General features: G+C 39.3%; 1 protein-coding gene across 1 annotated transcript in view; it reads left to right on the forward strand.

Moving 5' to 3' along the window:
* Positions 1 to 25,414, forward strand: part of LOC136884333 (RNA-binding protein 5) — a 162,386-nt gene that overhangs the window by 112,882 nt on the left and 24,090 nt on the right. The window contains exons 16-17 of the mRNA XM_067156432.2: positions 337 to 509; positions 13,066 to 13,234. Coding sequence (XP_067012533.2) covers positions 337 to 509; positions 13,066 to 13,234 — 342 coding nt within the window. The remainder of the gene's footprint in view (positions 1 to 336; positions 510 to 13,065; positions 13,235 to 25,414) is intronic.

Consider the following 25,414-nt stretch of genomic DNA (forward strand, 5'->3'; position numbering starts at 1 on the left):
AGGTAAGCAAGCGGATGGGTTAAGTAATGAACTATATTGGAGAAATGCATGAAGACAATGAAGGTTAGTAATCTACTAGCTCATATGCAGTTAAGTTAAACAGAGTGTAAAAAGGAACAAATTAATGCAGATCGCTGTGTGGCTGGAGAGTATAAAGGTAGAATAACAGAAAATAGAGATTCGTAAGATTGTTGTGTACCTAAGTAGAGTTTTAATAAGTGAGCTGAATATGTAATGTTTGGAAAAGAAATTACTCAATGTGTTATCTTACTGCCCTATGCCTTGTCCTTTTCATTATTATGTTGTCTCTAAGCACCAGATCTGAATATATTTCAGGGCCCAGCGACACCAAGTAATGCATCCGGCCTTGTGGCAGCGTATGGTGGAGGAAGCGATAGTGAAGATGAGATTGAAGATGTTATCCAGGAGGACAGGCAACACACGAACTGGGTCAAATTAGCTTGTTTGCTTTGTAAACGTCAGTTTCCAAGCAAGGAGTCTCTTATGAGGTGAGTCCACTGCCTTGTACAGTAGTTCTAGAGGGTGCGGACACAACCACAGACTTGCTGTGGGAGGTATATAATAAAACGACAGTCAGGTAAGCAAAGTGAATACCATATTTAATCACCTATAACACTTTTCCTGCTCCTAAAGTTGAAACTAGGCAAGGATATAATACTTGAAAATTTTACGTAATATAGGTTAGGTTGGCATCATTTAAAAACAGGGAAAGGAACATCTAGAGTCTTTAATTAAACAGACAAATTAGTTTTAAATCTATTAAATGTATATTAGCATGTTTAAACAGTTTTGTATCGGTCCCCCTCTGCATTACCACAGCTGCACTGTGCCCCGCAGGGTTCAAGGCTGCGCAATGTCGTCGCGTAGCAAACTGCCTGAAGTAAGAAGTATTTGATTCCAATACCGACTGACTTTTATAAAATATTTTAATATAACTATTAACCCTGTCCAAGCGGATGCCCTTTTGGCCCTGAGTGGAATATTTTTTTCCGAATTTTAAAATAATGAGAATATATTTTAATGCACTAAATTTAAGTATACCAAAGGTGTATTACGCTTACCTGCTGGTACTGGAAGTTTGAGCAGCATCTGTTGGTTATAAAGTTCAATTTTCTTATTTTATGTCCTTACATTTAGTGCAATAACAGCACAAGGCACTGCAATTTACATATATACACTATATAATTTTTCTACAAAACACACAACACTTTCACGGTTTTTAGAAATGTTGCAAGCTATGGAACCTTTCTCCCTCCTAGCCATAAAGTGAGGTACCCATTTCAGGCGTTCTTCTGGGGGCCCAAGAGAGGGCCTTCCCCTTTTTTCTTGGAGATCACCCGTTCGAGGACTAGTGACTCAACTTTCTATGTGTAATTGGTTTGGGGTTCGTTTTTCTGGACCATGACATACAGCAGATATGAGTTGACGTTTATCTGAAGGAGCCAGAAGAACATTGTTCTATACCACTTTATTGTCCTGCGCAAGTGGTAAGAGGCTATGTTTCGTGTAGTCTACCGTCATACTGGGTTTGTCTATTGGCGGCTTGTTTGGGTATTTGGAGCTGACTGATCTTACATCTATCTTTCACCCTTTGTGGCTAGTGCTCAGCATGAAAACTGTCCTTTTAGCTTTCCATGGCAGAGCAAGTTTAGGATCTTTACAAAAAGAAATCGTTTCCTTTTGCTCAATTTTTTCTTTTGTAGCTGATGTGACACGTCCTTACGGGATGGCATGACTGTACCTGTTGATAGTATATTTGTGGATAGGAGTTGGTCAGCTATTGTGGTGATGTATAATACCTCTCAGCAGGGCCGGATTAAGAGGGGTGGCTAAAGGGGCTGTAGCCCCGGGCACCGCGTGCCAAGGGGCCCCGACTCTTGGCCGAACCTAAAATTGTATAAAAAGGCCTGCTGCTCCACCTCTGTGCATGTATATGAATATTTACGCTCGCAAAATATCGAACACGCACTCTTCCTTCCTGCTTATCAGTTGTCTGTGTTAGTATTTCATCACTGCTAGAATCAATTACCGTCCGGAGACACGAATCCTCGCTACTTACGCACCATAATTGTTGTAAAGGTTATTGTTGACGAAAATTTAAATCTGGCAGCTTACGAGTATGGGCAGAGGGGGAAGGGGGGTGAAGAGGTCTAGGAAGTGAGCGGGAGGGGACAGGGGAAGCACGGTGGAATGCGCATGCTATACTATAATTGCATCAGAACTTCCAGTTCACCTCTGATTATTGAACCATTCTTAAGTTACAACTGTAATGTTTTTGTAAAATGGATAGAAAATATCCTAGTGGTACCTAAAAATGTAAGTTCTGTTTTGTACGTCGATTTGATAGTGATGATGAGACAAATGTAAAATATGTTTTGGCATTATGAAATATTAACATGAAAAATAGAGAAAAATTGTAGTCTATTTCAATACTTCCATATTCATTAATTTAAGTGCAAGTAGTTTTATAACGACTTCAGTATGCTAGTGTTATGTGATGTTACAAAGAAGGGGCCCCACATTTTTGAATAGCCCAGGGCCCCCAAACACCTTCATCCAGCACTGCCTCTCAGTATATACATGATAGCCAGGAGGGTTCTTGGGATCTTTGGTGAGAGAAGCAGCGAGAGCAGTAACAATTTCAGTGGTTTTTAGGAGGTCTGAACTAGTTTCCTCCTTACCAGTGTAAGGTTTAAAATAGTACTCATACCCGTTACTATTGTCAGACAGAACAAACATTTTAAGTCCTAATTTTGTGTGCTTCGTTGGGTTGTAAACTTGAAATAAAACTCTCCCCTTGAAGGATATCGTACTCTCGTCAATAGGAACTCCAGATTTTCGGTCAAAATGTGAGGGATCCATCTGGAACGCACTTTACGGAACTGTAAGTCGTTTGAGATGATTCCTTGACAGCTCCCTGAACTGATTCTGACTTGCTCTGCAATTTCTGATACTCTCGCTCGCTGATCATCGTCAATAATTGTTTAACCGCACAAATGTTTTAGTCTGTAATGCTGGTCCGAGGACGGCGATTGTGTTGTTGATTCTCCACAAGTTCTCGCCCGTCCTTGAACTTTTTATGCCAGCCAAGCACACACGTCCTCGACAATGTTTGATCACCGAACTGTGCAGTCGATCTCTGGCAGATTTCTGCCGCTGTAACTCCTTCATGGGCAAGAAATTTTATAATTATGCACTGCGCTGTGGAGGGATGCACCTGTTGCTCCGACATCGTGAGCGTTACTGACGAAATGGCAGGAAATATCTAACAACACGCTCTTCCCACTCCTAACGGTACAGTCTAACCAATGCAGAAGCACGGGGTCAGTCCTACCAACTATTGATGTTCAGGAACAAAAATTCTGTTTATATTTGATCATCCTTCATATTTCCTAGATCTTAAGATGACGCAAAAGAAAAGTTTCGCCTTTCTAATTTGAACAGTTCTTCAGGAGATGTTATACATGAGTAAATAGAGTAAACATGGTACATGTGAAAGAAAACAAACGCAGATTAAACATCAAAATAAAAATGGAAACAAAAACTTAATGTCAATAATTAGAAGGGAACAGTCAGTCATTATTATTTTACAGTTCCAGTTTCCCGGGTACTGTTGACGAGCCTCTTCCATTCTGTCGTATTGAGATATGTTCGATGTCCTCCAGTGTCCTTCACTGATCTGCAATGTTCATCTTTATGATGTCCATCCAGTGGGTTCTTGGTCTTTCCACCATCCGTTTCCCTGCCACATGTCTCTCCAAGTTAGCATATGCTGTCCCTGTTGGCTCCATCCTCATTACATGCCCAAACCATGCCAGTCTGGACATGCTGACTCGATCTAACAATGAAGTAACAATCCCAGCTTCCTTCCTAACCACATCATTCCTTAACTTGTCCAGTTTGGTTTTTTGAATTGTGGACCGAAGGAACTTTATCTCGGATGCCTACAACCTTCATGAATTTTCCTTAGTGAGGGTGCAGGTTTCAATACCATAGGTTAAGATTGGTATGAAGTACGGATTGAACATCACCAGCTTTGATTTTGTTGGTACTTTGGGATCCCAGAAGAGTGTTTGTACTTGCTTGTAAAACTGAGAGCTCTTCTGCATTCTATTTGCCACTTCCTTTGGGGCTAGGAAACAGTCAATTGGACCGAATTGGTAATGAGGAAATAATTTCTTTCTTGTCTTTCTTGCCCCCCATCCCCCACCTTTTTTTGCAACATTCACAAGGCTAAGTAGGTGTTCTATGGATGTGCAGACTGATAAAAGCCATGTAAAGGGATAATGTTATGTTTTATTTTTTTGAAAATCTGGTTGAGATTCCTTCGTTTTAAAAAAAAGGGGGGAGGAAGATCAGTTCAAATTATAAAGGCATTACTTTTCTTTCGCATCATCTTAAGATCTATGAATCTGTACTGCAAGAAAGGTTAAAAAATATTTTTGAAGCAAATCTAGGAGTGGAGCAACATGGATTTAGACCGGATCGATCTCATCTTTGCTATTAGAATGCTCTTTGAAAGAACGCCTGTAACACGGAGAGGTAGCAGAAAATTACCGGCACTTTAGCGGGTGCTGCTGCATCGGTCAGGCAGCACAGCGAGTATGACCTGGAAGACAGCGTAAAGAAAAACCTGGGAAATAAATGGGAACAGCCTATCTTTTGTTAAAGCGTTACAGAACTTTATATATGAGATGTTATATGTGGGTAAATGGAACAGCCATTTCGACTTAGTGTAAGCTCACTTCAGTAACGTGGGAAGAGCTCTCTATGTATTTCTGTGTTTTTGCTGCGCTAGTGAAGTCTCTTACTATTGTAAGTTTGTTTCGTATTAGTGCTGGGTAGTATAGCATTATTAAGTTGGTAGCCAGTCTTTGTTTTGGTGTTCAGGATTTATTTCATAGGCTTTAGCAAGTTTATATCACAGTCATCAACCACTGCAAAACAGATATTTATTATACTCATAGCTTGGAGGTTTTAACTGTACAGCCTTAACTTTCATTGAGGCTCAGTCTTATCACACGCGCATTAGATGACGACGTGTAAGAATTAGGCTTTCAGATATTGTGATCACTTTATATCCTGTACTGTGATAACTCCTCTTACACTGCTCAGCCTCGACTTTTATTTACCAATTATTTATGTTAACTATTGCTGATGATGCTCACAAAGTTGAGTGAAACATGTCCAATTTGTGATTAAATGGTTTCATCCTAAATATAAAGATTTTGTGTATTGGAAAGGTGGTTCATTAATTATAATAATTTGATACTCTGAACTCCAATACGGTTGGAAAATGAGATTTATAACTTGTAATTTTATTCGCCATTCGCCCAATGTTATAATGTATAATATTTTTACCCACGTAGGAGGACTGCGTGTTAATTAGCTGTAGAACTAGTATATCACTTCCCTAACTCTTGCTTGTACTTAACATAACCTCAATTTGCATCCACATTACTTCAGTCTTATCACACCAAATATCTGAGAATACCGGGGAAGAGGAAACATTTAATCATGTGCACATTGGCAATAAGGAAGATTTTGTTGAAGGAAAGACTTATCACAAGGAAGTTAATGGAGACTTTTTCGAGGAATGCTTTGTTAATATTATTTTTCATCTTGAACTCAGCATGCCTTATCATTGAGTTAGAATTGAGAAAATGCCAAACCAATTGTGGATGGAAATAGCTGAACAGCGTCAGGTGGGAACTTGTTGAATTACAAATTACAAGTAACAACTCTCATTGTTGTTCCGTATTGAAGATGACGTTAGGCATAGATATCAAGGATAATTTAATAAAAAACCACCTATTCAATACTTTCCACGTTTAATGTGGTTATTATCTACATGATTTTATGTAGACTTATTTGGTCAGGTACATGTTTCACCCATTATTTTGGGCATCTTCAGCCTGTAAACAACCTTTAGGTCAAGGTTTGGGACCTTTTTAACCAATATAAACATACCAATATATACACTATATACAATATATACATTATATACAATATATACAAACATAAGTTAATACAGTTAAGTTTTTTGGTCCTAATCTAATATGAAAAATGTCCATAACTAAAATGGATCTTCTTTTCGGTAAAGAGGATTGCATATCGGGGTTTATGTGACCCCTATATCCTATTAAGTTCTTGACGTACCGTGTCTGGTGACAGGATGTGTCGTCAACAATAAGTGGAGATTTGAACTGATTGTTGCTTGTAGGTTGGTCAAGATTGAAAATATAAATTTAAATTAAATGTGTTTTAACTTGGCAGTTCCATTCTGGTTATCTTAAAATGTTCAAAACTAAAAATAAAATGAAACGGATCTTCTTTTTTAAAAATCATAAGTCTTGAGAAAGGGTGATATTAAAACTGGGGCTTATTTGACCCACGATTTTCATTTTCATGTTCTTGATGTAACTAATATTTAAATGTGTTGTCATGCACAAGTGGAGATTTAAAAGCCGATTGTTGTAGGCAGACTGGTCAAGAACGTTGTGAATGAAACTGTTAGCATCTTGACTTTGGGTCTCATGTAACGTCAAGGAATTGACAAGAGTACAATATTAAGCTGTTTCATAGTTTTAGGCTGCTGCTTAATTGAGAAGAAACATCCTAGACACTTGATACAGTCTTGTGTGAAAATTGTTCCCGTTGATGTGTTGCTTGCTCTTTTGGAGGGATCTTAAGAATATCTGTAATGAAGTAGAAAAATAATTTTGAATTAAAAATTTAGAGCACGCGTTGTGATAAAATGTATTAAATTAACACCTCTTAACTGTAAAATGACTTACTTGTTCAATTAATACTAGATGGACCTGTCTGTTTCGGCAGCGCCTGTCTTATCACCATTTCTACTCCTGGTGTTGTACTGGTGCGGTAATGGAGGGGCGGGGTATGGAGGGAGAGTGGGGGTAGGCTGGTCTATGGGCTTGTGTGCTGTTGCTGGAGGAGAGTTTCTAGAAGCAATATGGGCGGGTTTAACTTTTGGCATGGTGGATGAAGCATTTGAGTGTGGAGATTTAAATAATTGAGGGATTTTGTTTTGATCTGAATTCACGATATTAATTAATCTAGGTGTTAATTCGTACAAAGGATTTTTAATTTCATTGACGTCGTTGGACCTTCTGTATTACTGATGGACACATGAATAATCACAAACAACTGCATCATGTTTCTGTTTCTCTAAGGAGTTTTCACATAATTAACCAATTGAACACCTTTTCTTAGTCGTCAACATTGCAACAAATATACATTTTCAGTAATTCTTTAGGCAAATTATAAACACGCTAAACACATTTTGCACACACAACTTTTACTCTTCGTGCACATTTTCCATACACTGCTTTGCGGCACTTGCTGCAGGCATCGCTAGACTTGTTGCCTTTACACAGACCAACTTGGCATTTCTTCCGCTTTTTAGACGGACAGCCTCCTCTTGTTGTTGCCTTTGCTCGTCCCGCCTTGTTAGTTCACTTGCCAGCTGTAACATAAACTACTTCCGCTTTATCTTCCTACCCGTTACTTGCTTGAACATGACCCACGCATTGATAACTCTTAGGTCTAGGGTATTGTGAAAGACATGCATTGGCCACCTGGTGCATACACCCTTGGTGGTATATACTAATTGGACATTTGGTCGATCGCTCGGGCTTATTTGTCATAAGTTGGGTAAATCTGCACCTGGTTTTGCTGGTGTTCAGCAACTGTAATATTTTCACTTGGGCGGTAACAGTAAAAGCAATTTTCCACGAATTTGTCCTAGATTTCAGAAACGAACGAACCTGTTAGCTGGCAGGTGGTCAGCTCAGGTTGATTTCTCACCGAAACGGATGAATCTGAGAAGCTCTCGAAATCTATCTCTTGACATTGTGTCCTTCATAAATTGCTGTCCACAAGAACGCGACCATAGTTCATCCACAGACACACCTTTCGAACACAGGACACCGCGGGTATACATGATGGCAATCATATGTGAATTAGATGCAGGCATTATAAATTGTTTCAAGCAGTCTTACAGGAAGCAAGCTGGTGCAAAGAGCTGCGTGTCTCGTGGACGATGGAAAGACAGCAGAAATGAAAATCGGCATCCTGTAAGCACCAGTAGAGGCAATAAAGCCAACAAAGTATAAAATAATAAATATACTGCAGCCTGTAAATGCTCAGGTTGATACCCCCAACCTAAAATTAAAAACAAAGTTGGAATTAAGCTGCTTTCAAAAAACAAAAATAGAAGATATACTTCTAAATGTATAATATAACATCAACAATAAAAATAAGATATAAAACTTCAAACAACTGATTATAAAACTTAATACGATAAATTGACTCTCGCCGTAATCATCAATGCACAAATTCAAAAACTTAACAAAATAAGTCCATAAGATAAGATATCACATCCAAAATAATAGCTTAGATTACTGAAGTCTCCAGATAAAATCCAACCTCAAAAGAAAAGCTATAAAATATATCAAAGATTGAACCACTCACCAGTAATTAATTAAAAAACAGTGGGAGTAAAAATATAATTATTAATATAAACTTTAACATTGTAAGACTCAAAATGTTTGAAAGAAATTATTACCATGTGTGCGAATTATAGAAACCAATACAGATAATTCTAAAGCTCCTTCACATACAGAAAATGTTTTAAAAAATCATACTAAAATAAAATTCATAATCAAAAAAATTCAAATATAAAAAAGTAAACCAAATAGACTTAATACAATAAATTCTAAACTCATCAACATGGACAATAAATGTTTACGTTTAGAACACCTCATACTCCTGTTAAAAATACTAGAATCAACATAACTCAACTTATACTTATTACCATTGTTTTAGTAGTTTAATGAAAACACTGGTCTTTTAAACCAATATTAAGATATCTCTTCTAAAACTCAGAGGAAAGAATATTCTTCTCATTAATCCCCAAAATTAATATGTTTACACTAAACTACCCTCTGAATTACAAATTTTAGAATCCTTATCTTCAATTTTCTCAATAGTTTAATCTTTGTAATGTCAGCTTGGCATCAGATCTCACCCATTATAATTCATAACCATTTCTGGAAGTGTCGCTACAATGAAAGCGTTGAGTTGGGTATGAACAACTTTGAATTTGATACGTTTGTGGCATGAACTGACAAATGAGTACTGCGAGACAGCGAGAGCGAGGAAGAGGTCGAACCACAGCCAAACTTTTACAAAGCTCTGAGTGCATTCAAAACACTTGAGCCTACATTTACACTCATGATATTGATGGCAACCAAAAACGTACTTCTGTTAAGGACTTTTTAAAAAGATACTAAAAGACATTACTGTGACGATTTTTTGAAAGAAGTTTGAAGTGTGTAGTTATATATATTTTTATTATGTTTTTTAAGTGCATCTATAACTATATTTGCTTTATTTTTAAGTATTATTATTACAATTGCTTTACAACTGGTGTTTCCCACATCCATCAGCAGTTTTTAATTCTTTTTTCCCCCCTTGCGGCCCCACTGATAGCGATGAATCAAGGTTCTACTGTAATTAGTCATGGACTTTGGCCCCTTCATTCCCCCAGTATGTGTGTGTGGATAATTTTTATATGTTGGGACTTTAAAACAAAGTGTACAAGAACAGTCCATGTACTCTTCAGACCTAGAGAATGAAATCAGACTTCTGATGCAGAGATGTGAGCGTTTTATGCCGATGAATCTTTTGTATTGAGGATGATGGGTGTCACTCTTTAGAGTGATGAAAGGTAAGATTATTAACTGATAACCCTCGTGTAACGAAACTGAATGCCCCGCCCTTCTGCACTGCTATAGCTTACCAAGGAGTCTAGCAACCAAAACAGTGATGAGCAGAGGAAGCTGAGCTTTGGACTGTGTGAAATGGAAATGGAACAGTTATGTATGAAATTAGCAGCAATGGGACAAAAGTCTCACTTTATTATATTTACATTTTGGTGTATGGGAGAACAGAAATGAAGTTCTTGAGGATGAACATACATAAGACTAGAAATCTGCCTCCATGTAGGGCTACAGTAGTGTGTGCTTCATATTGGCCGCATTAGGAGAATGCCCAAGGCCTGCTTTGAAATAGCTGGATGAACACCTGGCCGAAAGGAGAAGGTAAAGGAGGAGACTCGCTTCTTCTCACCCCTGGCCTGCTGAGGTGAAGAATCTCTGATGATTTTCTGACTGTACGTATATACCGTATAATCTCGAATACCACCCGCCACCAAATAAGACCTGCACCCTTATTTTGTAAGAACAAAATTAAAAAAAAAAGTGAAGTCAAAATTATTTACTATCTTTACTAACACACATCAAATGATTAGAAAATACAAATAAAAGTAAACAAACATTTCCAGAATGATATCAAACGAGTTCATTCTTCATCATCATCAGTACCAAATTCAGAACTTTCATCACCATCACCTTCCCACAAAATGTCATCATCGCTGCCATCCATAGCATTAGAAATGCTACATTTCCTGAAGCTCTTCCATATGGGGTTTCCAGGGATACGATTGATTCCATGCCATCAAAATCCACGAACACAGCAGCTGAACTTCTGGGCACTGAATGCAACGAGTTGGCGTCAGTGTGAGATTATCAGCCGCCATCCATTCTGTATAGAGCTGTTTCAAGGCTGATTTAAATGGAGGGTTCACACAGACATCCAGCGGCTGTAGCATAGAAGTCATCCCGCCCAAGTGAGTGCTAGCTCGGTTTTCCCATCTTTGATAGGTTTCTTCACAGCGTCTGTTGTGTGGCCGCGGTAACTGTCGAGAACAGTTAACCTCTTTTGTCTCAATAATGCACCAGGGCGACATTGCCAGGCACACTTGACCCAGTCTTCCACAAGTGAACTGTCCATCCAGCCGGAGTTCTGAGATCTGATGATAACACCAGCGGGTAGATATTTAGGAAGCGCTTGAGATCAATGTACAGCGGCAATTTGGTTCCGTCGGTAAGAATACACAACATTACCATACACCGTTGTTTTTCATTACCACCTGTTCTAATGGTAACACTTTTCGCACCCTTAACAGTCCTGTCCACTGCCATTTCAAAGTAGTCTGTCGACTGATCTGCATTGCCAATTTGGGAAAGCAAATATGCATTTTCCTTCCGCAACCAAATTATGTGGCACTGAAATGACAATAACTTCTCATCGTATGCACCAGGAAGACGCTGCAAAATTGAGGTACACCTTCCTACACTCAACCCATTAAAAATTACAAACCCATCCTCGGCTTGCCTTAAACCCTTCCGATGAAAGTTCCTTTGCGATGTCTAATGCCTTTAGCTGACACATTTCGGTTGACACGCCATATCTCAATTCCCGCCGTTCTGTCACATATTTATAAAGTTTTTTTTCCCCAGTCTCTGGAAACTGTACACTCAGTCCACACAAAGCTCTACGATCACCACTACATGTTAATAGTACATTCTTCTTTCTCCAATTGCGAATACACGACTCGTCGATTTCATATTTCCTACTGGCGGCACGATTTCCAATCATTTTGGCTTCCCGGACTATTTTCAGTTTCTCACTCGCAGTAAAAGTTCGCAAACACTTTGTGGAATTCATGATGATACTCCGAGAACGTGCATGAGACTGACGCCAAGCGCGGAAGTAGCATATACTGAGAGCGGAGAGAGCATTGTTTGAAATAATAACAATAAGTTAATTTATTAATTTGTCCACCTAATACAATAAATCTTGTCTTTGTTGGATTACATTGTCATGTTAATTAAAATGGTACATGTTTCGCCTTACATATAGGCATCATCAGCATTGTTGCCAGCATTGGTGACAAGACAGGCGCTGCCGGAACAGACAGATCCATCTAGTATTAACTGAACAAATATTCTTAAGATCCCTCCCAAAGACCAAGCAACACATCAACGGGAACAATTTTCACACAAGACTGTATCAAGTGTCTAGGATGTCTCTTCCCAATTAAGCAGCAGCCTAAAACTATGAAACAGCTAAATATTGTACTCTTGTCAATTCCTTGACGTTACATGAGACCCAAAGTCAAGACGCTAACAGTTTCATTCACAACGTTTTTGACCAGTCTACCTACAACAATCGGCTTTTGAATCTCCACTTGTGCACGACAACACATTTAAATATTAGTTACGTCAAGAACATGAAAATGAAAATCGTGGGTCAAACAAGCTCCAGTTTTAATATCACCCCTTCTCAAGAAAAAAGAGGATCCGTTTCATTTTATTTTTAGTTTTGAACATTTTAAGTTAACCAGAACTGCCAAGTTAAAACACATTCAATTTAAATTTATATTTTCAATCTTGACCAACCTACAAGCAACAATCAGTTCAAATCTCCACTTATTGTTGACGACACATCCTGTCACCAGACACGATACGTCAAGTACTTAATATGATATAGGGGTCACATAAACCCCGATATGCAATCCTCTTCACCGAAAAGAAGATCCATTTTAGTTTTGGACATTTTCCATATTAGATAGATTAGGACCAAAAAACTTTACTGTATTGACTTATGTTCGTATATATAGTATATAATGTATATGTTGTATATAGTGTATATATTAGTATGTTTATATTGGTTAAAAAGGTCCCAAACCTTGACCTAAAGGTTGTTTACAGGCTGAAGATGCCCAAAATAATGGGTGAAACATGTACCTGACCAAATAAGTCTACATAAAATCATGTAGATAATAACCACATTAAACGTGGAAAGTATTGAATAGGTGGTTTTTTATTTAATTATCCTTGATATCTATGCCTAACGTCATCTTCAATACGGAACAATAATGAGAGTTGTTACTTGTAAAAAAAAAAAACCCCGTGCGGGTGGTATTCGAGATTATATGGTATTTCCTAAGTTCAGGAAGCCTTTCTTTACTCCATCAGTTCCCATGTATTCTGTGGTAGAAAACTGCCCTTACCTTTGCTTGTTTAGCATTATTTTAAAAAGCATTATTTGTTCCGTGCATGCCAGAGTTTGTGAACATCTTGGAACTAAAAACCATGTTTTTCTCTTTTCACCCAGGCATCAACAACTTTCGGATCTGCACAAACAGAATTTGGATAACTGGTACCGTTCACGAGGGCTGGACCCGAGCGACCCGGAGCAACGGAATAACAAATACCGAGATCGTGCGCGAGAGAGGCGCTTAAAATTTGGGGTCCCTAATGATCCCAATCCAAATCCACTGAAGGTAGGCGATATTTTATTGTTTAAATGATTTGGCCCTTAAGGTATCTGGACGTGAAAAAGTTCTGAAAATTCACAGTTTGGTTTTCACTTCTTTGAATAGTTTTCAAGAATCTAAAATATGTTCATGCAACAAAACTACTAACATCTCCAAATTTGTGAGAGCCCATTTTAGTGTAAGTCTTTAGTGTTATTAACTTGCATGGCTCATAAAGTAACACATAAAATACCAATGTAACAAAATTGTTATACTGAAATAAATTATCACATGAATTTTGCTTAATATTTATAACATGAGGAAAAAATTAGGGTGTGTTCATGAAGTAACTTTCAGCACATCAAGTTCTACATTGTTCCAGTACTCTATCGCTGGACACTCTTTTTTTATATCGGTGATTTTCTTCTGACCACTCTTGAGACAGACAAGACCATTCACTGCATATGAATTTAACCCATTCGCCTCACATTTAAATACCATAGGAGTGCACTGAGAAATCACATTTAAATACCGCTCTACGGCCGTCGTCATCACACTGTTATTTAGAAAATCATACAAAACCAACCAGTAAATATTTATTTCTGAAAATTTGCATGCATGATAACGAAGTAATAAACTTACTAATGCCGCTATTTTAGTAAGTCTGCTGGGTGTGGTACATCTCAAAACATTATAAGTGAAGAGCTATGCCACACTTTTTGCACTGCCAGCAACTTTCACTTCTTTTGCCCTGGCTGTAGCACGCGACACAACACACCTTCTTGCGACTTTTGATTTCTTCTCTGTAGGGGGAATACGCATGGGAAAGTGGGCCCATGATTTAGCTTGTAATCTGGTGGGGTGGTGCTCTCTGAAGGTCGACCTTGAACCGAGTACTCCGGCAACTGAACAGTCTCTAGTAGCTGCTGTGCAATGCTAGTTCTGAAGTCCGTGTAGCTCATCTTTCTGTTAGCAGCGATCTTGTGATACACAGTGAAGGAATTGAAAATACACATATCTAGGAGGTAAAAGAATATTTTCCTATACCCTTTCACGGTGCGTCGCATGACGGGGAACAGAGCTGTAAGCTGATCCTGAAGGTCAACACCACCCATCCCCTTCTGGTATTCAAGGCCACACTTGGGTTTTATCACTTCTTCCCTAGGGGTTTGTCCTCTCTTTCGTCTGAGTTTGCCTGTCCCTGTCATGTCAGCTGATTTGTGTTTAGTGGTGAGAAAGCAAACATCCTTGTTATCTTTCCACTTCACACACAACATACTGTTGGCAGCCCACATCTCATACTCTCCACGTTTTAGTTTCGTCTTACTGATATCGTGAGGCATGTCTTTACAGTTCTGTCTAACAGTTCCAGTTACATTCATCTGCTTGTCGTGTAGCCTTTTGAATAAATCTGGGGAAGAATACCAGTTATCTAAAAACAATATATGTCCTTGGCCTAAGAAGGGTTCACACATGTTGAGCACAACGTTTGTATTTGCTGGCAGACTTGGATCCACTACATCATCACCTATATAAATTTTGAAAGACAGACAGTAGCCAGAACTTGATTCACAAATTTTGTAAATTTTTATTCCAAACCTAGAACGTTTAGACCTATTACACTGGACATATGAAAACCAGCTTCTTACAACTTTCAATGTTTTTCTGTCAGGATTGCTCAACTGTTTTGCTGCATATGAATTTGTCTCGACAGATATTTTGTCAAACAAAGGGTTCGTGTATTCACAAAAAACTGAGAGTTCAGATAGTGCCTGCGTATCAAACTTTTTCAAAAGTTTTCACTAACCCCACTGTATTCACCAAACTTATGTACAACAGGTTTATTGTCACTTTTTGTCCAGTTCCAGTCAGTCAAGTTAGTCTGTGCCGAGGTAAGAGCTCGTTTCGAAAGACTCGGCACACCGTCGTTATTTGCATCACTTTCCGTGTCATCATAACTATTATACGCATCGCTAGTATTCGAACTAAGGACTTCAGAGTCTATTTCGTCGTCACAAACATCACTGCCTTCAATATCAGTCTCTAAAACACTATTAGCTTCCGTATTCCTTCATCAACACCAGCACATCTGCTTGACGCCATGATGGCAACTGACAAGAGCGAAATAATATGAAAAAAGATTCTCTTATCTCTTGTTCCAGAAGTGTGTGAAAACCTGGTGAAAGGAATAAAACCGAAGCCACATGTGTAAACTTCAGCTCAGAATGCATACAAGTGGCAACTGTGGGTTAGTGACTAAACTACATGAATTGATGTACAGCTGTGCGTCGCCACGAGCAGAGCTCGTCATTTGATTCATATTCCATGAATAACTATGACGAGCTAGGGTCGTCAAATGATGCAATTGGGTTAAGACAGTTTCTAGCACATCACTTATGGCAGAATATCATCTTGAAGACTACATACCATGTTAATTGCCTCTTCCGAACACTTCCTCTTCTGTCTCATCATCAGGGGCCGATGACCTTCAATGTTAGGCCCCTTAAAACAACAAGCATCGCCATCAGTCTCATCATTACATGGATTTCTATTACTCGTGATGTCTGCCACAATTTTAATTAGCAGTATTTCTTTTTTGCACTTATATAACTCAGTCCACGTTGACGTAGTTGGTAAGATTCATACTTGTTGGCACATCCAACTTTTCACAAAAACGGTTCCAGTTCTCTGCTTCTGCATCATCCAGCACTTAATGTCATCTACATAAATCACTCCAGCTTTTATAAAGCAGTTTGCGATTATTTCTTCTTTCAGTGATCTCCATGCATCACTGAACATCTGCATTGACATTCTCTCTCCGGGGCAATATTACACAGCCTACGTCAGACCACACAAGTTGCACAAATTATTCCCTGGTTGATTGGCTGCAGAATTGAGACAAGTCTTGCAGGCAAGAATAAAACTTTCACAGGCTCCACATGGCGAGTCTCACAATTTTTGAGAGGAGCAATTGTAATAATGCCTATATTTAAGAAGGGATACAAAAACATATGTGGCAGTTATCAATAAATCATACTCGTCTCAGGAAGCAAAAATATTTCACTGAGTGCTAGGAATGAGTGAGAAGAAAGATGGAAAGACAATTACAAGAACAATAGTATGGCTTTTGAAATAATGGAAGATCAAGACTAGATCTCGTCTTCAGTGTGAGGCAGTTAATAGAAAAACATTGGGGATATGAAAGAGATGTGGTAATAACATTTCTTGATTTAGAAAAGGCCACAATAATGAACCCACAGCAAAAGTATCATAAGTAATACAACAGTAGGGATTTGAAAACAAAGGATAGAATATGCACAAGCAATGTACAAGAATTGTTGTATCTATGTCCAGACACACGTGGAGATGACAGAGTGCTTTTGGAATGAAACTGGACTACCACAAGGAAGTGTGCTGTCAAAATAAGTTTAGGGGACAGGGAGCTAATGGTGTTGTGGTGTGGGAAGCAGAGAGGAAGTATAAGGACATCAGTTTAACATATTATCAAAATTTATTAGGATCAACCTATTCAATACAATTGGATTTCCAAAGTTAGGACTTGCATCCTATTAAACTAAAATTTGAAGGGACATGTTTCGCCCTTTAAAAGGCCATCATCAGCCTTTTTTACACTCATACTCAAAGATAAAAATCAGGATCCTGATTGTCATGGTAAAAAATATAAAAATGAGAATATATGATTGGAATGAGTATTATACAATGTGAGAAATTGTTATGAGTTCTTAAATAATAATTTTCAATTGAAACTTCATTTAAAATGTTTGCAAAGGAAAGGTTGAAGTTGGTATGATATTACACTAGAAATTTTAAAATAATTTTATAAAATACACTGACTGACAGAGCAAATGCAACACCAAGAAGGAGTGGTTCGAAAGGGATGAAAGTTGGAGAAAAAAACAGAGACGGCACGGACGAATAATTGATGTTTATTTCAAACCGATATGCAGGTTACACAATGCGCACGGCATCGACTCAGTAGGATGTAGGACCACCGCGAGCGGCGATGCACGCAGAAACACGTCGAGGTACAGAGTCAGTAAGAGTGCGGATGGTGTCCTGAGGGATGGTTCTCCATTCTCTGTCAACCATTTGCCACAGTTGGTCGTCCGTACGAGGCTGGGGCAGAGTTTGCAAACGGCGTCCAATGAGATCCCACACGTGTTCGATTGGTGAGAGATCCGGAGAGTACGCTGGCCACGGAAGCATCTGTACACCTCGTAGAGCCTGTTGGGAGATGCGAGCAGTGTGTGGGCGGGCATTATCCTGCTGAAAGAACATTGGGCAGCCCCTGAAGGTACGGGAGTGCCACCGGCCGCAGCACATGCTGCACGTAGTGGTGGGCATTTAACGTGCCTTGAATACGCACTAGAGGTGACGTGGAATCATACGCAATAGCGCCCCAAACCATGATGCCGCGTTGTCTAGCGGTAGGGCGCTCCACAGTTACGGCCGGATTTGACCTTTCTCCACGCCGACGCCACACTCGTCTGCGGTGACTATCACTGACAGAACAGAAGCGTGACTCATCGGAGAACACGACGTTCCGCCATTCCCTCATACAAGTCGCTCTAGCCCGGCACCATGCCAGGCGTGCACGTCTATGCTGTGGAGTCAATGGTAGTCTTCTGAGCGGACGCCGGGTGTGCAGGCCTCCTTCAACCAATCGACGGGAAATTGTTCTGGTCGATATTGGAACAGCCAGGGTGTCTTGCACATGCTGAAGAATGGCGGTTGACGTGGCATGCGGGGCTGCCACCGCTTGGCGGCGGATGCGCCGATCCTCGCGTGCTGACGTCATTCGGGATGCGCCTGGACCCCTCGCACGTGCCACATGTCCCTGCACCAACCATCTTCGCCGCAGGCGCTGCACCGTGGACACATCCCTATGGGTATCGGCTGCGATTTGACGAAGCGACCAACCTGCCCTTCTCAGCCCGATCACCATACCCCTCGTAAAGTCGTCTGTCTGCTGGAAATGCCTCCGTTGACGGCAGCCAGGCATTCTTAGCTATACACGTGTCCTGTGGCACACGACAACACGTTCTACAATGACTGTCGGCTGAGAGATCACGGAACGAAGTGGGCCATTCGCCAACGCCGTGTCCCACTTATCGTTCGCTACGTGCGCAGCACAGCGGCGCATTTCACATCATGAGCATACCTCAGTGACGTCAGTCTACCCTGCAATTGGCATAAAGTTCAGACCACTCCTTCTTGGTGTTGCATTTGCTCTGTCAGTCAGTGTAGATAAACTAGGCCTTAACCACATAATAACAAGGTCGACGGCTAAAGTTGCCGTATCAAAGTTCGAGTGAAATTTGGCTGGAAGCAACTTGATTTACATGTTGAAGAGAAGGTTAAAGGACCTTAGTAGCCACTTAAGATAACACTGAAACTTTCTTGTTGAAAACTTGTAATATTGAACTGTAGTATGGTGCTATGTAGATTATAAAGTTGGATCCACTAATCCATTAATCTCGTTATTTACTAAGTGGGTTCGCGGTCTCTGTAATTTTGTTGAAGGAGTGATAAAGAGTTCATAAATGAATGTTGCCGCATAGATCTTTGTTAACTAGTATACTGATAGTTGAATGGGAACATTCTTACTTGTTGTTGGTTGTAGTTTTGAACATAGATTAACTATTGAAGAATATATGGTGAAGAATCTGTAATGAAAAGAGAATAAAAAATTTGAAGTTTAGAGGGGGGGAAAAAAAACCTGTTAAATTAGGCAAAATGATATGTATTCAATTACTTACGTTCTCAATTTCTGTGGTATGAACTGGTTGTCTGTATGGTCTCGGAACGAGTGAGATTTGAATGTTGTGTGTTGTATCTGTGTGGAATTGAGGGAGGGTGTGTGTGTGTGTGTGTGTGTGTGTGTGTGTGTGTGATGGAGGAAAGGAAATGGGCGGGGCGTTGAGCTTGCGCGCTATTGGCTGTTGAAGATGTGGAATTGAGGGAGAGGGGTGTAATGGTGAAGAGGAGGTGGGCGGAGGGTTGAGCTTACGCGCTGTTGGCTGTGGAAGATTAGCAGGGGCAGGGACGGAGGGAGTTACCTCTTTTTTTGCTAGGGGCTTTACGTCGCACCGACACAGATAGGTCTTATGGCGACGATGGAGTAGGAAAGGCCTAGGGGTTGGAAGGAAGCGGCCGTGGCCTTAAGGTACAGCCCCAGCGTTTGCCTGGTGTGAAAATGGGAAACCACGGAAAACCATCTTCAGGGCTGCCGATAGTGGGATTCGAACCTACTATCTCCCGGATGCAACCTCACAGCCGCGCGCTCTACGCGTACGGCCAACTCGCCCGGTAGGAGTTACCTTTGACGGGAAGTTTGGATCTTTATTGGAAGTTAGTTTAAGATTTTTAAGGTATTTATTTAAATTTGGATTTAAAGATTGTAATAAATAGGGTAAAGTCTCGTATAAGTGATTTTTTGTTTCGACGGGATCATTGAGATTTAGGTCTTTATTGTAATGTTGATCCAGATACATGTAAATGTTTTCTAATTCGTTCATTAATTTTCCTTTGCCTACTATTTTGATGATTGTAAGGTCTGTTCGATAGTTGTGAAATGATGACCTGTATCTTTCATATGGCATTATAGTGCTCCTGATATCTAGTAAGGAAGCTTTGGCTTGTTTGTCCAATGTATGGTTTTTCACATTGCGTGCATTTGAGCCTGTATATGCCTGAGTTTGAGTAAATACTATTGTTTATGTTGAGTGTATTGTGATTAAAAAACAGGCTTCGGTTGGTGTTTGTCGTCTTAAAGGCAATGTTAATGTTTTGTTTTTTCAGAGGGTTTGTTGCTTGGTAGATGCCTGGATTATTGTAAGTGGCGAATTTAGATTTTTTTGGGTTTATCAGGGACGAGGTTTGTTGTTAGTTTATATTTGATTTTATTAATTATTCGGTTGATTATTTCTATTTTAAAACCGTTGAATTTTGCTGTTTTTAATATAGTGAAACTCGGTTAAGAAGTTCCCGCATAAGAAGTTTTCCCGCCTAAGAAGTGTGATATTCTTGGTCCCTTGATCAGTTGCATTAAGACATATGTATATTTTTCCCGTTTAAAGTGTTCTGTTGTAAATATATTTCCCGCTTAAACAGTTCAGATTTTAGAGCCCCTTGAGATAGAAAACGTCCGCTCAAAGCAGCCCGTGGTTAGAACCCTCCAGTCTCCGCGCAAGTTGCACCCTGTGTTAGACCGTGCGCGCGCTCGCGGTGTGTGTCTGGTGTCACGGAACATGTGCGGGCCTGCCACGGCCATATGACGTCACGCTATGACAACACGGACAGCAGATGATCACTCTCGACTTGTGGAATCGAATCGAACCCATCAGTCAAAATTTCCACTCCACCGTTCCATCTAGCGGAATAAAATCGAACGGGATTCTACGTAAGAAACAAAGTATGCACTGAATGATTTGATAAAACTTTAATGCAGTAATTTGCGGGCCGCGACAGGGTGAAGTCATTAATCGAGGTGGCCTAAACATTAATTAAAAACCGTAAAGTGCATTTGCCCACAACATTACTGTTAACCTACCACAAAACTGAATATTCTAACCTGTCTGATTTTTCATTCCCTTGCTTATTTCCTTCCAGGCATTCTGTTTTACGTTGTTGCAATAATACTTGTGGGCCTTGCCGTAGAGGAAATTACGTTTTTGAACTAAACTGATAAGATTTTCCGTGTCTATTACTAGTGAGGTGAATAAAAACAACTTCGCGACTCTATGCAGGAAACAGCCGATTTGCCAGCAGCCAGCTGATACACATGCCGCCAAACAGCCGACCGAAAGATCCCGATCGTTTACGAAGTTGAACGAATGTTGATAGCCAACTGGGTGTTGAGGGAGGCACACATAGGCATTGCAATACCACGTGTTGGCATAAAATTGAAAGTTATTTTTAATTTTACCTTTATACGAGCTAAACATTGTATTATCGTGTCACTCGTAATTATTACATCGCATTATTAGAACGTAGCACAAGGATGAGGAGACATCAAATAAAATTCTCGCGGGGAAAGAAACTGTTTAAGTTTAGATGTGCTAGCGTTGCTACTGCACCTTTATCTCTCCCACGTAATACCCCGGATACATTTCCATGCACTAATTTCTACCAACTTCGAACCTGTGTTTCTTTTCTTCATTACCTATAGCATGAAGAGGATTGAAGCGGGAAAATAAACTCAATACTGGCTTGGCCATGCGGTACTTGTGAAACAGCCAGAAACTACGCCCGTTGCCGTGACAACCAGTAGGAATGCAGGGGCGATTTAGGCCTAGGTTCTAAGAATCTCTTAAGAGTAAGTTGCTAGATTTCCCATTTGCTGCCGTTATCCTTGAAGCAGGTGTCAGGGGTGTGAGGAAGATAGAAAGCACATGCTAACAAACTAGTACACGTTTTGTCTTTGCTTCTTGTAAGCCTAAGCTACGGATTGCCAAGCATAGTGTAGCGTCGTAATTAGTATGAATAGGAGTAGGTGAAGTTACTTGTACTTGTAATATCAACGTACAAGCTTTTTTAAAAAAGTGAAAATGAGCGCAACTCAGAGGAAAGAGATCAAGCGAAAGGCACTAACAATAAAAGACAAAGTTGAGATTATAAGGAAAGTGGCGTCATCTACACTTTCTCGTGTTGCTTTGGCAAAGGAGCTGGGGATGCCGCCGTCTACTTTGAACGATATTATAGCGAAGAAAGAAGAGATCTCTGCTTCTACAGGGAATACTTCAGCAAATTGTAAGGAAGTTAAATCTGAAAAGTACGATGAAATAGAACAAGTTCTGCTAATATGGTTTAAACAGCAGCGAAGTTTAAACATACCTTTCAGTGGGACTATTGTGCAGGAGAAAGCCTCATGCAAATTAAGGGTACCTTTTACCGCGTCAAGCGGGTGGCTGGAACGCTTTAAAAATCGAGCCGGCATCGTTTACAAAGCCGGCCCCGTGGTGTAGGGGTAGCGTGCCTGCCTCTTACACGGAGGCCCCGGGTTCGATTCCCGGCCAGGACTGGGATTTTAACCTGGACCTGGTTCGAGGTCCACTCAGCCTACGTGATTAGAATTGAGAAACTATCTGACGGTGAGATATCGACCCCGGTCTAGAAATGTCGTCTAGAAAGCCAAGAATAACGGCCGAGAGGATTCGTCGTGCTGACCACACGGCACCTCGTAATCTGCAGGCCTTCGGGCTGAGCAGCGGTCGCTTGGTAGGCCAAGGCCCTTCAAGGGCTGTAGTGCCATGGGGTTTTTGGTTTTCGCTTACAAAACAATTTGTTGCGAAGCAGAGAGTGTAAGTTCGCAGGGAAGGTAAGTGTGGAAGGACATGGTTCTGCCTGCTAAAACAATCAAACCTTGAACGTTTTTATATAACTTAATATTTTCCCTTCTCTTATCAAATATATTTATAATATGGTATGTTCAATTATTTTACTTTATCTCTAAAAATATTGTCATGATAATCAAATTTTTATATTGTGGCTTTCTGTAAGCAGCTCTTATATATCGGCCTATTTCGGTATTGTTCACAAACGAGGAATCTGTTGGCTGTGTGTTTCACATGTATTTCAAAGTACAGAATAAGTTTTTGGGCATTACCCCTTTTAAGAAGTTTCCTGCTTAAGAAGTTTTTTTTTTTTGCAGTCCCTTGAAAAACTTCTTAACAGAGTTTCACTGTATAATGAATTTCTATTTTTAGACTCTTGGGTGATAGTGGGATTTTTAAAGCTTTCTAAATTAAACTGTAAAGAGTAGCTTGTTTATGGGAGTTGGGGTGTATTGATGAATTTTTGATTGTTATTGGAGTGTGGGTGGGTTTTCTGTAAATTTGGAAATCAAATGTGTTCTTGTCGCGTGTTATAGTTAAGAAGTAAGTATAAATATCCACCTAATCGATACTTTATTAATGCCTGAAGTAAGTATAAATATCCACCTAATGCCTCAGGCATTAATAAAGTATCGATTAGGTGGATATTTATACTTGCTTCTTGATTAAACATCGATACGGTCATGAAATGGACAACTTGTAATGTTATAGTTAAAGTCTTAAAAGTTAATGGATCTGTTGACCTCGTCCTCCTTGGTGAACTTGATATTTTGATCGAGGGTGTTTTAAAAATCTAAAATATCGTTACTATTGTTGAGATTACTGTCGATTATTGCAAATGTGTTGTCTACGTATCTGGGGCACTGGCTGAGTCCTTTTATTTTTGAAGTTATTTTGTGGTGTTGTAACGAGTCCATGTATATGTCTGCCAAGATGCCTGATAAGGGATCTCCCATTAGTGGTAAATTTTGCTATTGAAAGTGAAATAGTTGTTCTTTAGTACGTAGTTTAGAATGTTGATGAATTCATCTATTTCAGGGGTGCTAAGATTGCTATGTTTGGATAGGTTGTCCTTGATAATGTTTACTGTTTGTTTTGTTGGCACGTTAGAATACATGTTCGTGATATCATAGGAGCACATGATGTGGTTAGGTAGTAAGTTAAATTTCTTTAAAATATCGCAAAAGTCAACCGAGTTCTTTAGAGGGGATTTGTTGTTAAAAGTATAGTATCTTTTAAGGAAATGGTGGATGTATTTTGAGGTCTTGTAAGTCGGGCTTTTTTTGCAATTATGGGCCTCATGGGTGTATCTTTTTTGTGTAGTTTTGGTAAAGCTCTGGCCGTGGGAATATGAGGATTCCTGGTGAAAAGTTTTTGTTGCTCTTGTTCATTGAGTAAAAAAGTTTAATTCTTTATTAGTGTTTTTAAATTTTGCTGGATTCTGATGGTAGGATCTTTATTAACTATTGAAAAAGTCCCATCTGAAAAAATGTTTTCTGTTTTTGTAATGTATTTGTTCTTATCTAATACGGTAGTCCCTCCTTTGTCCGCTTTGTTTACTATGATATTGTTGTCATTGATCTTAGTTTTTAAACTTTTTATTACATTTGTATGATTGAAGTCGGAAGTTTTAATTAATTCTTTGGTGACTGTTGGTAGTTTCTTTTTTATTTCGTATCTGGTATCGTTCTGCAAATCTGAAGGGAGTTTGGTAATGTTGGACTCAATCTCTGCTACAGTGTTGATAATGTCATTTTCTTTTCGTGTGCTTGGCCAGTTATGTTTTAGACCTTTGCTTAACAGGTCGATTTCCTGTTCTGAAAAGTTTGTCTTTGTCATGTTAACTATGGCTGGTGAGTTGTTGAAAGGTGAATTGCTTTTCATTATTTCTACGTTCTTATTGAATGATTTGAATTGAGTTTCTTTTAAGTATGCAAGCTTTTTGTCCAAATTTTGTTTTCTACTTAGGATATCGTTTAATTTATAATCTACATGTAGCTGAAATGAACTCCGTTCTATTGGAGATACGTATTGAGATATTGCCAAATGTGTTTTGTATAACTGTAAATTTAAAAGCATTTTCTTTCTGTAGGATGTTTTGATTTCGTGCTTGAGCCAAATTTTGTTGGTTCTATTTTGAGTTTTGGTTAAACTAGATGTGGTTACGTTTTTTCTCTGAATATGTCTCAAAAATCTTGGAACCAACTTTAGTCTTAGACATTCTTTTAAATAAGCTATGTCTTTACTATTTTACAGATTTTTACCTTTAGGTTGAGGTATTTGTTCAAGTTATAATAAGCCTGGTTGGCTTTAACATTACATGTTACAAATTTCATATTTGGTCCGTATTGAAATGTACATCAGTTTAAGATATCATCAAAATTTATTAGGATCAACCTGTTCAATACAATTGGATTTCCAAAGTTAGGACTTACATCGTGTTAAACTAAAATTTGAAGGGACATGTTTCGCCCTTTTTATTCTCTTTTCATTACAGATTCTTCACCATATATTCTTCAATAGTTAATCTATATTCAAAATTACAACCAACAACAAGTAAGAATGTTCCCATTCAACTATCAGTATACTAGTTAACAAAGATCTATGCAGCAACATTCATTTATGAACTCTTTATCGCTACTCCAACAAAATTACGGAGGCCGCGAACCCACTTCGTAAATAACGAGATTTATGGATAGGATCCAACTTTATAATCTACATAGCGCCATACTACAGTTCAATATTACAAGTTTTCAACAAGAAAGTTTCAGTGTCATCTTAAGTGGCTACTAAGGTCCTTTAACCTTCTCTTCAACATGTAAATAAAGTTGCTTCCAGCCGAATTTCACTC

This window comes from Anabrus simplex, chromosome 12 (assembly GCF_040414725.1).
Source record: "Anabrus simplex isolate iqAnaSimp1 chromosome 12, ASM4041472v1, whole genome shotgun sequence".
NCBI lineage: Eukaryota > Metazoa > Arthropoda > Insecta > Orthoptera > Tettigoniidae > Anabrus > Anabrus simplex.